This window comes from Thermobia domestica, chromosome 15, assembly GCF_964235325.1.
Source record: "Thermobia domestica chromosome 15, izTheDome1.hap1.1, whole genome shotgun sequence".
NCBI lineage: Eukaryota > Metazoa > Arthropoda > Insecta > Zygentoma > Lepismatidae > Thermobia > Thermobia domestica.
The window spans coordinates 106220782-106238510 of record NC_137468.1 but is presented as its reverse complement, the minus strand read 5'-3'; the positions used below and the strand labels follow the sequence as shown (position 1 = coordinate 106238510).

The following is a 17729-nucleotide window of genomic DNA, read 5'->3' as shown; positions in this document are numbered from 1 at the left end:
TAAGCATAATAAAGAAATGCCAAATATTTTAAGGGAAATTGAATAAAATATTGAAAACTGAAACAATTATTTATTTAATAGAATAATATTGTAGAAAAATCATATATGAACTTCCCAGTTTTGGTTGTAGACATAGCACAATAAGCACATACGCCAGTACTATATGGAAGAATATACTTATTAGAAAACTAATTGTGAGATTTAAAGTAAATTATATGTATACTAGGACAGAAAGCATCACTATTTCTTTTCGTAACACTTTGAGTTTCTGATTTACATAGCCACAATTGTTGCTATTTTTTTCATAGACGTATCACTCACTAGTAGATGTAATCTTACGCTTAGTCTGAATCACGATCACTTACGTGGTAATAGATTCAATTCAATTGCACAATTCATACACAACCTAGGAATTTGAAAAATGGTCAGTAACATTTTTCAAGCGTTTTATTAAGTACTATTGGAATATGTTTCCATCGTTAATCCATGCAGTTTATTAAGTATAGATATTAGCTTCTTCAAGCTATGTATTTTTACTTGGTTCAATAACGACCACAAATAGTAGTATGTAAGATAGAGAACCCTGAATACATTATAATATTGTTTTCGGGAGCTTCAAATAATGAAATTAATAATACACATACATTATTTCCATCTTTTCTTAATTAGATGCATCTTGCTTAACAGTAGAAAGTAACGATTCATGATCCAAATGTAATATAAGTGCTTTAAATGCTTGCAACATCTATATATATAGCTATAAGTATTTAACAAATTTCGTATTTTGGTTATTAGTTACTGAATAAGTCGCTTATTTAATTGCATCTCATTTTTTACGTCAAGGTATTACAATAACGGAGACATTCTGGTATAAGCTGAAGCTAAGCTTGTATAGCAAGTGAAAGCTACTGGTAACACTACATTAGCATACAGCAAGCTTAATTGAAAGGTTATGCCTTTTGCAATTGCACAATCAGAAGTAATTGATTTTCCCTATAAATCTGCAGCTGCAAATATAAAATAAAACTGAGAAGTAACTGATTTTCTGGTCAGTATAACGAGCAATCTTACTTCACATTTAACAAGGTTTTACTTACCGTTAGATTAGGTTATACACTTACTGATATTTCCTTCTAGGTACGAAAAGTCATATTATTTACAGATCACTATGTCTAAGCCTGATGGTTTTAATTTATTATTACTTAATGCTTAATTCGACAATTGATTATGCATCATGAGCTTTCGTATAGTTATGTAGTTTAGCTGGCTAAATAGTTCAGAATTGATTCGAATAATGTTTCGTGCTTTTTGTTTTAAAATGACCGCAGTTCTATAACTCAGTTTATTCAGCCTACTATACAAATTGGTTTGGGGTGAGGGAAACCCACCTGATTTTTCTGCTTTATTATAGGCCTAATATGTTTAATCATAAAAAGTAACATCAACAAAATAACACTTAACTCGATCGAACAAAATGTTTGGTCCTTACACGGAGAAGAAAAATGCATAAACAAATCTAACGTATCGATGTACTGTATGTATGTGCTACCTTATGTATGTATATACGATATGCGTAAATTTGACATTATTCTCTTAGGTTTGCTGTTGGCTACACTTGATTCTGTTATGTACTGAAAACATCGCATAAGATACAGCTAGTTACCAAAATGATAGAAACTCCTGGAAAAAGTTAACTTACCAGGTTAGTATGGCGTTGGATCACCTTTCGCCCTCGGAACAGCTTTCATGTGACGTGGAATGGAATCTTAGAGGTCGTGAATCGTAATAAGGAGAATGTTACACCATTCTACGCGCTGAACATTACTCAGTTCCGTAAAAGAATGGAGGCGGAAATCTACACCGGATTCGTGTTTCTACAACAGGCCACAGATGTTCAATTGTGATTAGGTCCGAAGATTAGACGGGCCATTGGAGGTATTGTGGATGTTATTCGAACCATGTTGCAACAGCTCCATCTATATGATTAGCACATTATCATCCTGTAGTATGAAGTCTTACCCAGAAACATTTGGAGACTAAGATGCAAATGATTTCCAAAAAATCGTCAGCACAGGGCCCATTGAAAACCAGGATATTGTGGCCTCCTAGAGGATTACGGGGCCTCCGTCATCTTTTATGGTTGCGCGGAAACACTGCAGCTTGTAATATTCTTTGAGTGTCCTGCTCATATAAATACGACCCGTTTTTTGAAATAAGGTAAATGTTGACTCATTTGACCGTATCACACGTTTCCAGTCATCAGTGATCCATGATGCATGTTCGCGGGGCGCGGCATCACTTGTGTCGTGCTACAGTAAAATGCGATGGTCCCTTACCAACCTTTACACTCGTGCAATCCAACCCCATATGTCCATGTTATGTAACTCGCGGCGAACTGTGATTACACGGTGCGTCAACACAGGTTGTAAGAGTTTCCGCTTGAGTTCCTCCATCACTAACAAAGTCGCACGACGGTTCTGAGTGACAATCCGTTTTAATGTTCGCGGAAACTATAACTGAAGGTTTTCTTCATGACCACTGCTCCTCTTCGCTGATGTGGTTTTGCAAGCGGAGTTGTAAGCGGAAGTTGTATAACTAAGAACTTAGTAGCAATTTTGAGGAAGTAGGAATTGTTTCGGATATTTTGATTGGCTAATCGTCTGTTTCAGCGTTACTCATTGGCTGTTCCACTCTCGATTGGGGAATAGAAGATTAGTGTACTCGTACATATTCCATTTACTTTGGTGTACGCTGCATATTAGTGAACATTTCGAAAACCAAGTGAAACCTGAACAATCCCTCTTTCGAAGAGCATTCGTTTCATCCAAATACGATTAGCTTGGCGCTGCGTAGCGTAGTTTCTAACGCTCCCACCATTGATGCGATCGGTCCCAGGTTCGGTGCCCGGTGGGGACACTCGATGGCAAAGGTGCAACAGCTTTTTATGGCCAGCCATTCTGAGTAAGGTTTTCCTCATTCACACCAGACAAATGCGGGGATGATATCTAACATACAGTCCAAGGCCGTTTTCTTTCTTTCCCCGTTTCCGGGTTGTGTGCTCGCCGAGAGACATTATTCATCATACTTGACGAGCTTACGGTTGTGGATGCCAGTAATGCCCAGAATATAAATAAATAAATGCTATTAGCTATTATTAAGCTATAACAATTTGAAATCCGGTGAAGACTTTAGAGACACCGTGCAGTAAAAATTGAAAGATAATTCACAGCATTAGGTTGTCATGTTTGAGAAGACAAAGTATTTCAGCTTTACTATGTATTCTTGACCGCAAGAAATCTTAAAGGCTTTTTCTTAGGTTAATGTGTCACGATTATGCACGGAAACAGTCAACCCATTTACCATACAAAACGTAAGTGTGTAGCATTAACTGATTATTTGATTTTATGGTTTAACGCTTTTCTTCAGCGCCGAGGCTATATGATAGAGGATTTGCTGTTTAAAATGGGTTACAATCACTACTCGAGTTCGTAGTTTAGGTCATTGCATTCGAACTCATGACCACAAAGAACACCATGTTAAATAAATAAATGTTAAAACTGCCATTCAAAGACAAGACATTATCCGTAGATTAGTAGACATTGATTGATTAACAGCAGGTAAATTATATTACCATTGATCATTATTTGCCAAAAGCAAAAAACTGTTGGTAACTTTATAACAGTTATAAAAATGCTTAGCAGCTTTACTAAACAAAAAAATGCTATTTTCTCAAAACCATTTTTTCAGTAGGTACGATAGATAAATAATAATTCTGAATAAATATTTTTAACGCGTAGACAGATTGAAAAAAAAATATTTAAATTCTACGCAAATTGTATGAGGATGCAATAACATTCGTTCTGTCGCATTCTACTCCGACATATGTTATTTACAAAGGGTGTTCAAAAAGTTTTGGACAGTGGTTTCTATTTTTTTTTATTTGTTGCAGGAGGAGAATGAAATTTTTTGTGAACATACTTGGAACATTTAGTTATACACTGAGCCTACTAAATGTAGCCTCCATCAGCTGTGACGCATCTGGTCCAACGTTCTTTCCATGATGTAAATGCACTTTGGTAAAATTCTGGGGATTGATTTTTACACATCGCTTAAAACAGGAAATAAGGTCTTTCTCACTATTAAATGTTTTACCGCGCAGGTGGGTCTTCAGACGACCAAAGAGGAAAAATCAACCATCTTTCATCCTGGGTAATGACGCCGTCAAAACCCTTTTCCACTCTTCAGTGAAGGTCGTCATGAGACCCTCCCACACATCCTTCCTCATCTTTTTCATTTCTCTTGTCAATAATCTAGGCACCCAACGTGCACAGATTTTTCTGTACCCTAGTGACTATACCACTGATACCACACTACTCAATGACAAACCAGTCATTTCAGCAAGCTGTCGTGTCGTCACACATCTGTCATTTTGGATGATTTGATTAATGGTCTCTTTATTCACATCGCTCACTACCGTCGATGGTCTACCGCATCGTGGATTGTCCAGTAGAGAGAAATCACCTTCTTTAAACTTCTGCAACCACCGCTGGATACCGCTGCGATCAAATGTGTTCTCCCCATAAACAGGGAGTAACTTCCTGTGAATCGATGTGGCAGAGTCATCGCCGGTCTTGAAGAAGAACTCCATCACCGACCGTTGTCGCAACCTGACAAATACTTCACGGTCCATTATGGCTCACCTGTAAATAAAAGAAAATACTTTTATATACCAACTTATAGCTAAATGTTCACCACTTTCTCCTCCTGCAACAAATAAAAAAATTAGAGACCACTGTGCAAAACTTTTTGAACACCCTTTGTATGTTGCTGTATTGCTACGATGCAAGTATGGAACTTATTTCAGACAAACATTTCTTCTGTGTACCAAAAAATATACATTAATTTCTTTTTCTTTTTTTAACACGACAAGCCATTAAGAAGATCAACGTACTTCTAGTAGAAATAAATTCTATAAGACAGTAAAAAGCATCACACAATAGAAGTTTCAATTTTGTCCGGTAGATGTCAACCGCTGAAGGATGTTTGTTGCTATCTAGCAGCGCAATGTGTAACTTCTATTACCTTTGTTGCAATATTAGAAAATAAATATGTATAACTACGTAAAAGCAACCAAGAAATGTACCCGTAAAGGAGTTTTAAAAATGAACTCATAAACAAACTTGGCCTAGATAATAGCTCTAGATATCTATTGTGAGAACCAGAATTTAAAAATTAACTTTTGTTTAAGAGTTATGGTATGCAGGTAGTTACAGTTACCCTTTGCGATTTTAGCGGATTGGTCCCATTAACAAACTTGACTGAGATCATAACTCTAGCAAATCGATCTATCTATTGCAAAAAAAAAAAAAAAAAAAAATCCTTCAAGAGTTATAGTGCGGAGTAATCTCACTTGCATGATCCTAATAAATCATTGTGTGTGTGTGTATTGTTCTGTCTCAACCAATTTAGCCATCAGTAACGACTAATAACGTTACTCATTACGCAGTAAATAATTTGTTTTCATTTTATGGATTACCGTTCCATATAAGTTGATAGGCAATCAAAACAAATTCCCCTTTTTACTACTGTAAAAGAGAACAACAACTTGGTGATCATATCACTTAGTCTTGTCAAATTTTCTCCCCGTTATTTCTTCTCTTTTTATTCATTATCAACAACCGTTACCAACAATACGATAACTATTTTCATCTTTTAAAAAAGTATAGATTATTATGAGCGGGTTGAGGAAAGACAATGGTAAGCGCCACTCTTGGCAAAATTGAGTTATTAGCTTGAATGCGTTAGGTTTGGATCACAGGTCAATATGTAGATAGTTTCGGAATTCTACTTCCATATGACAGAGGAAGCTTGTTTAGTGTTTATCATTGCATTGAATTGCATGAGAATTTTGTTTTTTTCCCAATTTACACGAAAGTTAGAAAATGGCTCTTGTCATTATCTCCCCCTAGCCGCTCATTATTGTACGAGAATTAAAGATTTGATTTTACTTGTAGCAGTTTTTTTTTAAAAATCAAATTACTAAATATAATACCTCAGTCGTTATGAGTTTAATTTCAATGATTCTTTGATTTAATAGTTTGGAAGGTAAAGCAAGTCAATCATGTCGAGATTCTACCTTTGTTTTAGATTTCAATATCGGTAGTCTTCTGTACGATAGAGTGGGTCGAATATACAATATAGAGTATTGTGGAAAATACACTAGTATGAATTCAGCGTTTATAAATATTACTACCTTGTGTAATTAGTATTCTAATTATAAAAGCAAAACATGTACGTTCGTAACGTTATTTTTTTTTAAATCAAGCGAATTGTTGTCACTAGCTGTGTTGTTGTCTGTATAACGTCAATAGATGTCACTAATGTGTAGACAATTTGAAAATTTAAAACTATTGTGACATTTCAATTGTAACGTAAAAACTGCATTGTCTTAATTTAATTATTTTAAAATAGGACACGGTCTGTAACTGTATTGTAAGGTTCCACATGTTTCTGTGGAATCTGTCAAGCAGTTCCCCCTTTGTGTTATGCAACACCCACTTCTAAGTTGTTAATGTGGTTGCGTGTGCACCAGACAACAGTTTACAATTTTTAAGGAATCTGGTTTACCAAAAACTTCTTTATATATTTTTCAATGTTCATATACACCGTGGCAAACCAAACTCCTTCACGTGGTGTAGGCCTACACTGACACTGCTACTTGTTTTATTTAACGTAGCACAAGGAACTTTGATAATATACTCTCCTATAGGCTATGGTTTGGTCATTCCTCTTACTTCAACTCCTGAACTAGACATTTTACATTAAACTAAGCCGACTACAGTTTCAAACACATACATTTCTGTTTTATGCTATCTTTCACAAAACTAAAACAGTTGCCGAGAGAGTGAAAAAAACTTCGTAAATAAAAAAAAAAAATATATCTTTATCTCAGAAGGAAGTAAAATTCAGTGTAGTTCAATAGTAAAAATGCTGTTGAATTAGGGAAAGTAGAACTACAGGGTTATAATGAATGATTTATCAGATTATAAAACATTATGCATTTAGAAGTACTACCTACAAAGATGGGGAGGAACGGTGGCTCAGTGGTAGAGCGTTCACCTCTGGTGTGTGAGGTCCCTGGTTCGATCCCAGCTCGCGCTACGTGGGCTTTGTGGTGGACAAACACCGCGTTCGTAGGTTTCCTCAGGGTTCTCCCGTTTCCTCCCACTTTCTTCATTCACCATTTCATTCATTTCTCACCGACACGGTCTCCTTTAGCCTAGTCGGCATATCCATGTGACATAAAAAGGGAAGATTTTATTTAATTTCATTTTCACTTACCTACAAGGATGAGAACATATATAAACTCATCAAGTTTAAATGTCGCTACTTGACACGGTTCACACGCTAGACAGCAAGCCTACGATAAAAGTTTACAAAAATGGCAGCAATGCAAGAGAAGCTTTTATGTGTTAGAATATGTAAAGTGTTCATCGGTTACGATAGGCCAATACGCATTCGTACGCCAATACGGAAAAGATACTCCTGGTCACTAGATAATTTTGTATAGTGTCTTCAGTTTTGCGATACAGGTTGTTTGTGTAAACTGAAAAGGACTGGGCAACCACCTGTCTTAGACGACACCATAGAACGCGTTCCTATGTTGACGTGGCCCCCCCAGGTCTCTAGTGCTCACACCATGTGATTTCTTTCTATGGGATATGGGAATTATACAGTTTATCTACCCCAACGTCAACAATACTGGGAAAATTGAAAGAATGCTTCACTGTTTCTGTGACGAACAGTGACAGCAACATGGTATTGAACGTACGACTGTTTGGACGTGTGACCAACCATACATACATTGAACATTTGTAGTACGTATATGCCTGAGACTTGGTGGGTATAGAACTTTTAATGTATCACTCAATCTTGTAAGCCTTATACAGACAGTCATAGAACTACATACGTAAGAAAGGTACGACATAAGTAAAATTTATGAAAGGTACTTACATCTGAAGTAAGGACTACATCTTCGACATCGCCGATACTGCATTGAAGACTTGGAGATTGATGATCCTGATAATTAGATAATTAACTATTCTTAAGTTGTTACTCGTTAGCTATCTTTTTACTATCGACGTTGTAAGAGTATAGGGTTATATATTCTATTTATAAAGCGTGTTATGTAATTGAGTTTCTGCGTTGGAGTATCTTTAAACAGTATTTCTTCGAATGTTTTTGTACTTTTTGATACTTGGTCGCGACAAATCTTAGGATACGGTAAAAATTCGACTTAAGTAAATTTCGATTTACTGAAAGAGCCATGGTACGATTTATTTACAAGGACTGTGTGTACCAGAGGGAGCTCTTAACCTACGTGCAGAACCTCTACTTTTACGCTCTCTTCGTAGTGACGTCACTACCGAGAAATTTGAGCTTGTCGTTTGCTTCGCGCGCCAAGATTTACCAATAAAACGTACAACCCTTTATTTAGTTTGGATTTTTCATGTGTTTGAATTGTGTTGCTTTCCTTTGTAGGACAAATTTTTGTGGGAAAATCTTCCTGTTGTATGTTTCTGACTACGTGGACAAATGTCATTTAACGGTTAAAAAAGTTAATATCTCGGACGAGAATATATTCTTTACGTGGGCTTGGCTGTATGGACATATGTGGTTTCGTAGAAGCTTAAATTCTGAAAACAATATTGCAAGATGGTGTGGTAAACTTGAGTGTGTGTGTACAGTAGTGTTTTCTTATGTATGTTTGTGTGTGTGCATTTGTAAATAAATATGCCTTGTGCTGTAGCAAGTGCAGGAATAACAATAGAAAAACAAAAAGTACAGGTATTGTGTACCACAATTTTTCAAAGGATTCTCTCCTTGCTAAACAGTGGGTCCACGCATGTAAAAGAAAAAGTAAAATAAACTTTAAAAATATGACTATATGTAGTATGCATTTCACAGAACATATTTGCGAGACCTAAAATGTAAACTTAGATGCTTACCACCAAAGAAAATTATTAAATTAAATGCAGCTCCTTCAGTTTGATTAGGCATTCACACTCTAATTCCTGTACAACATGAAACAAGTCATGTTAATGCTTATCTTTCATCTCCAAATGTCTCGTCTTGTCTGCAAGTCGTGACGAGAAGTATCTTTTTAAATGAAATGAAATCTTTGAGTTTTACGTCCCACGGTTATGCCGGTTAGGCTAAAGGAGACGGTGATTATGATAAATGAATGAAAATGGTAGAATGGAGAAAGTGGGAGGAAACGGAAGAATTCCGAGAAAACCCACGCACACGGCGTTTGTCTACCACAAAGTTCACTTGGCGGGGGCTGGGATCAAACCCGGGACCCCAAGCACCAGAGATGAACGCTCTACCACAACCACCGCGGCCCAAGTATCTTTTTAAGTTTTCCCAGACCCCGCCAAGTGAACTTTGTGGTGGACAAACACCGTGTGCGTGGGTTTTCTCGTGGTTTTCCCGTTTCCTTCCACTTTCTTCATTCCACCAATCCATTCATTCCTCATCATCACCGTCTCCTTTAGCCTAACCGGCATAACCGCGGGACGTAAATCTTAAAGATTTCATTTCATTTTCATCTTTTTAAGTTCGAGTCTAAAAACATGACAGAATTCTTCTCGAGTCGGTAACACTAGTTCACCCAAGTATTAGAACTCAAACACTGTTTTAATGTTACGCCATTCATAGTTAAATAAAAAAAAAAATAAATTGATAAAGTGATTGTACAAACACGATGAGGAGCATTCATTTATCAACAATTAAAGATCCACAAATCAATACACAATATAGTCTAATAATAAGTACGGTTTAAATGTTATATCACACCCTTCGTGGATTTTTTGTAATTCGGAAGGATTCTCATCACTTCTAGTTGAAATTAAAAAGAAGATCAGGACATAAATTTTGCATAAATTTATAAAAGATACTAAAAAAATCGAGTTGAGACGATAAATCTTTTTCGAAAATCGAGTCGAGACGGGACATCTACAAACATTACGAGATGAGGAAAGAAAAAGATTTTCTCATCTTTACTCGTGAGTAACATTAATTAAGATACAAAGTACAGTGTGTCTATAAAAGAACTCCGGGGTTTTGAGGCAAAATATTTTTAATTAAGTAAAAAACGTACATACATGTGTTATACATGATTGGAAAGCTTACATTTTCACGTTCGTTTTAACAATTTAATAAAGTTCAATATGAGCCCCGTGAGTGGCACGGCACACATCGTAACGGTATTTTATCTCTTGCCATGTCCTGGCCAGCATGTCTGGGGGGACGGTTGCCACGCAATTGACTATTCGTTCGGTGAGATGGCGAACATTACGAATTTTCTCCGCATACACAAGATTCTTGATATGCCCCCAGAAGAAAAAGTCCAACGGACTTAGTACGGTAACAACAGACTTAGTTTCTATGAGCCAAATAACACATTGAGCCTTTTGTTGTGGCGTCACCATAGCACGAAGCGCAACAATCCACACGGCACGGCACTGATTCGCTGACTACCGCAGCCGCTACGTCGTCTCAAGGTCAACGCTCCGCAGCGCTGCCACCTGTTGATAAAAACATTTCCAATTAGTATGACTAAAACTTTTTGAGCTAGTCGTTTCAGAAAAATTAACTAAATTTTGCTCTCTTTTATCTTTAATAAGATATGAATTTTTATAACCCCGGAGTTCTTTTATAAACACTCTGTATTTAAATATGAATCAAAAACATTATTTAGGACTTTATGCTATTAATGTTGCGAAGTGCATTTATGACGCCAGCAATGGGTACATTATACATAAACCTGTGGTGGATAGGCGACGTGACGTTTAACACGAAAATATTACATTTTATAAAATTCACGTGGAGCAAATATAAATTTGGAAATTTTAAACTTTAGGTCTGAATGTCGTATATTCAAACACGGGCGTCTCTGGCGGGGGGCGCGTCCCCCTAATATTTTGAAGTACAAAATATTCAATATTTTACTCTAATTTAATTTATTTACTAAAGACAGAATAACATAAATAACTATATTTATTTGGAATATAATATTCAGGCTGTGAAGCGATTATAACAGAGTTCTTGATATATCTTAGGGGGTCCGTGAAGGTAAGCAGAAAGGTAACAAATGAAATCGAAGATAATAAACAGGTTGGGCTAAGTAGTACCATTTAAATCACTTTCTTTGATGTCCCCCCAAATTTTACATACCAGAGACGCCAGTGTATTCAACAACATAAAACGTTAGGCATCAAAGGGCTTTCGCAACTAAATTCTACGATAGTATATTATTATTATTATTATTTCTCATTGATTTAAATGTTTAATGAGATATCCTTTTTGATTATCATAAAGTAATTTATTCATGCTGGGTTTTGAACTCCCTTATCATTGGTTCCGAAATTCACTTTATCTCTAGGCCCAGCAAATTGCAGGAATTGGCCTGGTAACACACATATTTATCTGTAACTTTGCATACATACATTCACAGTAACATTTCAGATATGCAGTAAATTAATTTAAACTGTAATTGTGATACATACAAGAATTATCTAGTTCATTAAAAAATAAACAACTGATCATGCAACTGATATACACAGTTAATTTCCCATAATGTAAATTTCATTAAGAACATGTTCTCTTTGTTGCTGACTTATTTATTTACTTATTTATTCATCGTTTCTGTGTAAGAAAGAGTCGCGTCTGCCTGCTTCGTGCGCTTCAATACCCACTTGCTTCTCGCTGATGATGTCACGCAAAATGAAGAACGAAGGGTCTTCAAGTATAACCCACACATTATTTAGTAACTCGATGAATCATTTATGCTATTGTGTGAAATAATAGCGTGTTTTAACAATTTAACAATATTCTTAATTTTGGTGTTGAATGTATAGGCTATGATTATATATAAGTTCTTGTGTGAACAAACGAATAAGATGAGTTACTAATAGCAATAATAAATGTTAATTACATGCTACAATTATTTTTCTGTATTAAATATATCGCATTACTTTGCAGAGATTCGGTGATTTTGCTAAGTTCTTTGAGACATCACCAACTGAACAATGGAGTGGAATGATGACTACACAGTCTGGTGGGCCCTACACCGCACCTATCTGGCGACAACCGAGAGCACCGAAACCACTTCAGGCATCTTACTTTGGCGCAGATGAAAATGTAGCAGCCTATACGGCAGTAAGTGATTATCAAGTTGATTACAAGGCGTAAAATTATTTTGTCTACAATAACTACATTGACCTAACTTATTTATTAAGTGAGCCGGTTCTCTTTACCGTTTTACTTATTCTAACAGTAACTTGTAATTTTACCAAAATTAATCTTTAAAATAGTTTCATAATTAAATAAAGCAAAAATTAAACTATGATCAGTATTTAAAGAGATTGTTTTCGATCTATAGTGACGATGTCGAGATGTGCCTACCTCAGAAAATTCCGTAGAAATACTGTACCACCGATGATAGAGATTGTATTTGGTGGCCTTGAATGTTGAAAGAAGATGATATGCTATACGTTCTGTTTAGTTTGGATGTTGAAAAGAGACTATATGCTACACACAAAAAAAATTAAGTTTCAAACGAATTGTCGACTTAGAATTGCTAAGGTTTATCTTTCAATATTATTTTGGTTTTCACAATATTTTCATGTTCTTTGCTATGTTAAAGGATGTCTCTATTTGGAATCACTTTGCGCACTGAAAACGTAGATGTTCGCATGCTTGTGGGAATAGTAAAAGTGTAATTCTCAGTAACACATTAGGCATTCGCGATAATAATATAGGAGATCCATTAACATTTAAACTTAAAAGTCCTTTGCTTATATTCTTTTCTCTCGATGTAGAAGGGTGTAATGTTATGGCAGGTTATGCTCACAAATATAAATTAAAGTTATCTACTTTTGAATCTTTCTTGGCGTTATGTCTATAACGAAAGAGGGTCTGGAAAACTTAAATACCTTACTAAAGGAGGCGTCGATTTGAACTTCAATAAGGTAAATAGAAACATGATGTATTCCTTAGGTATTTCGTATCCTTTTAAACTTAGGTACTATGTGAACAATGTAAATGCAGATTTCGGAGGAAATGGTTTATATCCTGTATGGCTAAGTCATACCCACAAGAAGAAAAATAAACGGGACACATGCCACTGGTGTAGAGTTGGACAGAAACGTCATTGAAAAAAGACATGTATTATATGCATTAGACGTTGAACATTTATAATATTCATAATTTTGTATATATATATATATATATATATATATATATATATATATATATATATATATATATATATATATATATATATATACTTTAAAAAGCAACGAGTACCCATTATTTGCTTCAGTTGGACAAAATTATTACTACTGCAACTTTTATTATTATTAACATATCTGCCAATATATACAGTACTGAAACTCGAGTATCTCGAGTGCACATGAACAATTGTCTACGTGACACTTCTTTCAGTATGGTAGTAGATTTACTAGAAAATTGAGCGAACACGAATCTATTGTGATCAAAAAACATAGAAGTTTAAACAATTCAGCTTCAGACTCTGTAGTGAGTGCTGGAGCATCTAGATAAATTGAGTAATTTTGACAATAATTTATCGTAGAGTAATTTGACACTTAAAGCATGTTTGACTGTGAGTTTTTCACGAGGGACACAGCGAAAATTCGTTAAACTGTTAGCTTTGATGGTTGCAGTCGTACCAGTCCCAACTGGACCAAAGTCACCATAAGAACGTTTTACATGTCAAACTCTCAGTACAACATTTTGAGCAGAGTGGGTGACTGAGTTTCATGAAAGGTAAGAAATTGGAATATTTCCATACCATAGTTAACACTGCTGAATCACCTCCATCACTATGTCTTCCAGAAAGTCACAATCTTCGTAATGCATTTAAGGGGGGATGTACACTCATGTCCAAAATGATTCTCGCATATCTATAACTGTCTTCTTGTAAGAATATAATTCGATAATGATTTTGCAGGATACTTTTAATACTGATACTGTGTGTGTAATCGGGAAATGTATATTTGTGGTAAATTTCAAAGGAAAAGAATTACGAGTATAAATACGAAAATTAGAATGAGTAAAACAAAATGTTACTAAATGGTCAAGAAAATTTTATTTTCGTTTTATTGATCTTATTTACTGCTCTTCTGACATGAAATTTGCCACATACATGTCTTTGCCGATTATACACATACTAACATTATAAGAAATACCGGGTGAATTCGTTATCAAATTATATTTCTACAACAACATATATATAGACATGCGACAACAATTTTAGACATGAGTGTACGTCTTTGGGGTCAAAATTTTCGATTTTTTGATTTATACATTTTCTTAATATATGATACCTGTACAATATTTTCTGTAAGTTTGAAGTATGTACGTGTGCGGGAAACTTCTCAAAACCTTACTTATATATGGATATGCGTTAATTTTTTCCGTTTCTTTTTTATATACGCCATATTTCAATCCAATTTACTTGGACATTGAAAGTTTTTATCTACATTACCCAACTGTGTGCGTAAATTTTCATTGTTTATTGTAGTAACGGTTTGCCTGTGAAATTTTTCATCAGTATTAGATATATTTTGCCGTGAGGAATAATCAATATTTTGTAATACATAAAGTTGCACATTGAGTTCATGTCTGAGTTCACTATTCATTCCTTGCAAACAAGGAAATTGATTCCTTGCAAGTATGCAATGGCAAGGCAATAAGTGAGAAAGTAAATTACCTGCAAAGCATGAAAAAGGCAGTGTGGGCTATGTTTTTCCATAAGTTTTCAACTGACGGAAATCCAATGCACATGTTGTATCCAAAGTGCAAAGAATCATGGTGTGGATACAACAGAGGACAAGAAACTGGAGAAGTGTATAGTCACAGACAGCTGCAGTGATGAATGCGATAAATGCTACTTTTAAAGCACTTGCAGACCCCAAAAATCTAAAAAAATATCTACATGGTAAAACACAGAATCCAAATGAGAGCTTTAGTTCCTTGATCTAGCAACCTTGCTCCAAAACAGCTTTCACAGGTTCAAAATTTCTAGAAATAGCGGTGTATGATGCTGATTTATGTTTCAACAGTAGTTATTCATCGCGAATTAATGTTCTGGAACAATTAGGAATAACACCGGGAAAATTCACAGTGGAAAATTTAAAGTATATGGACAAGTAGAAACTAGGCAAAGTGGAGATGTCAATGAATGAACTCTTAAAGGAAGCAAGAGCTTAAAAAAGGAGGCTTAAAGGAGCAGGAGAGGATACACAAGATGACTAAGTCTCCGAATATGGAGCGTTTTAAGAACATAGAGATGTTCCTGAATGTGGACAACGTTGTGTATTTTAGTTTCGAATTTGCTCAAAACTACATTTTCCAACATTAACGTACCTTTTATTCAAAAACTATTCTATGCAATGCAATGAAACTTTGCATAAATGTTGCTTATATTCAGTTGTATTTTATGAACCAGAATTATTATGTTACTTCTGTAATTGTTTATTATACAGTCGGTATCATAAATAAAAGGTATAGAAAAAGACAACAAAATTTCATAAGTCTGCCACAAGCAAACTATTTAAAATAGATTTATGATTTTGGTTCATAGAAATCATATTAACTACTAAAATAAGTGGTCAAAATTTTCAGAAAATTCAGTATATGGTTTCCGAGAAACAGGTACATATATATTCTTCCGTTGTCGTAATTTAACTAGCATTTTATACACACAGCAGGGAAGCGTATGACCAGAAAAATTGTGCAAATCTAGTATAGTCCATTACGCATGTATAGACTAAACCTTGGATGCGTACTGTGAAACCAAAGCAGAATATGCCCCCTAGAGCCCGATAATACCAAAAGCCGTACATCCCCCCTTAAAGACACATAAACTTAACAACGAATAAAGACAACAAATATTTTGGGATATTAATCAGCTTGTGTCGTGAATTTAGAAAATGTACTGTTTACGGATCGCGTCGAAATTTGTATAAGGATAAGCTATTTTAAATCCTATAGTAGCAAATATTCTAAAAACACAGTTCAATTAAACTTTTGCTCTACCCAACAGACAAAGAAATATGACTTTATCGTAAATATAAAAAATATATAAAATGCGATATTGACATGCTAAATTTTAGGCTAACAAATTAACAGGCCAAGAAAGAAAAACATTACTATTATTGTGTATAAATTATTGCATGAAGAATAGACTGAATAACACTTTTAGAGCTACCTATTAATGTTATTCATGTGGTAAATGATCAACTTGTGCGTATAACAGATTGATTTGATGGTCCTGTAATGTCATTTGTTTAAAACCAGAAAGTTTATTTATATTTTCGTCCCATACACAGATCCTTCGCTTGGCATACTTGTAGGTAACCGTTGGGAAGAGATCGTAAGGCTTTTAGTATTTTTTATGCGTATCAAAATATATCCTTTAAAAAGTATATCAATGGTCTCTTAAGTTAAAAGAAATTAAACTCGGCATAAAAGTAATTGGACATGAGTATCATAGTTTACGATAATGATGCTTCTAATTACAAAAGGGAGGAAAAGTATTTTCTATAATATTTTATGAAATGAAAGTTTTAGTTTAACGTATCATGGTTATGCCCTATGGGATAACGGAAACGGATGATTAATGTAACGAAATTTGAAATTTATTTAGCGTTCTTCCACCTGGAATCGAACCAAAGACCACGTGCACTGAACGCACGTGAGCTTGCCACCAGATCAGCGAGGAGGATTACAATATTTTAATTTACCATTCTTGTATTATAAAATGGCGAAAGTAAGGAAACGATTGAACCATTTAAAATGTCTAGCATTTGGGTTTACCTGGCATTTGGATATGGCCTGATTTTCGTCATTACACTTCAATTGAAATTTGTGTCCAAAGAGGTGAAGAGGGTTTAATTTTTTGCTAAAGAATAACGGCTCTCTCGTTTGACATTATCTTCGAACATAGTTAACACTTGTGTCAAATTGGGTTTTTGTCGTTAAATTTGTATTTCAAAGGGAAAGAAAGGGAGTTTCAATATACCTTTCAAGTATTTTCCATAGACCTTCTTCCCATGCGAAGAGCAGGTATTTAAAGCCGACATACTTCTAGGTAATTACAGGAAAGATATCGTAGGATATTTAGCTAGCGGTTTACCACTTTGACTTTAGGGTTTTCGTAATTTCTCTTTAGTCGCTCCATGAATTAAAATAGGTAAATGAACTGCTATATGAAAGTGCTACTATTTCTTATATTTTTCACGAGCGACACAGGATAAATAAAACTTAGTCTTGCATAAAAACCTGAATATTAGTTTTCTTTATTCAAATTCACACAGTTGACTTGGCACACCTCTAGATTACTGTAGAGAAGAGATCGTAAGGTACATAGACATTTTAGAATGTGTGTCCTAGGGAAGGCTCGAAACATAGGCAGTATCTAGAACCTTCTCAAGCTAGACAACCCAAACCACTCTTCTATTTTCTACGTTGTATACCATTCGGTTTACATGTCTTCGAATAAAATTTTTCTTTCAAGCGACGAAAGGAGAAAAAAAACTGAATTCGAGATTTCAGTGAATTTACACATTTCATGGCCTACACCTATCGAAAAAGCAATTTTTCGACATCTGTCCGTCTGTTCGTCCTACACCATTCAACGT

General features: G+C 35.1%; 1 protein-coding gene across 1 annotated transcript in view; it reads left to right on the top strand.

Moving 5' to 3' along the window:
• The first annotated feature begins 291 nt into the window (after positions 1-291).
• Positions 292-17729, top strand: part of fest (wurstfest) — a 65829-nt gene continuing 48391 nt past the window's right edge. Inside the window, exons 1-2 of the mRNA XM_081740031.1 lie at positions 292-424; positions 12046-12222. Of these exons, the coding sequence (XP_081596157.1) occupies positions 422-424; positions 12046-12222 (180 nt within the window). The 5' untranslated portion in view covers positions 292-421. The remainder of the gene's footprint in view (positions 425-12045; positions 12223-17729) is intronic.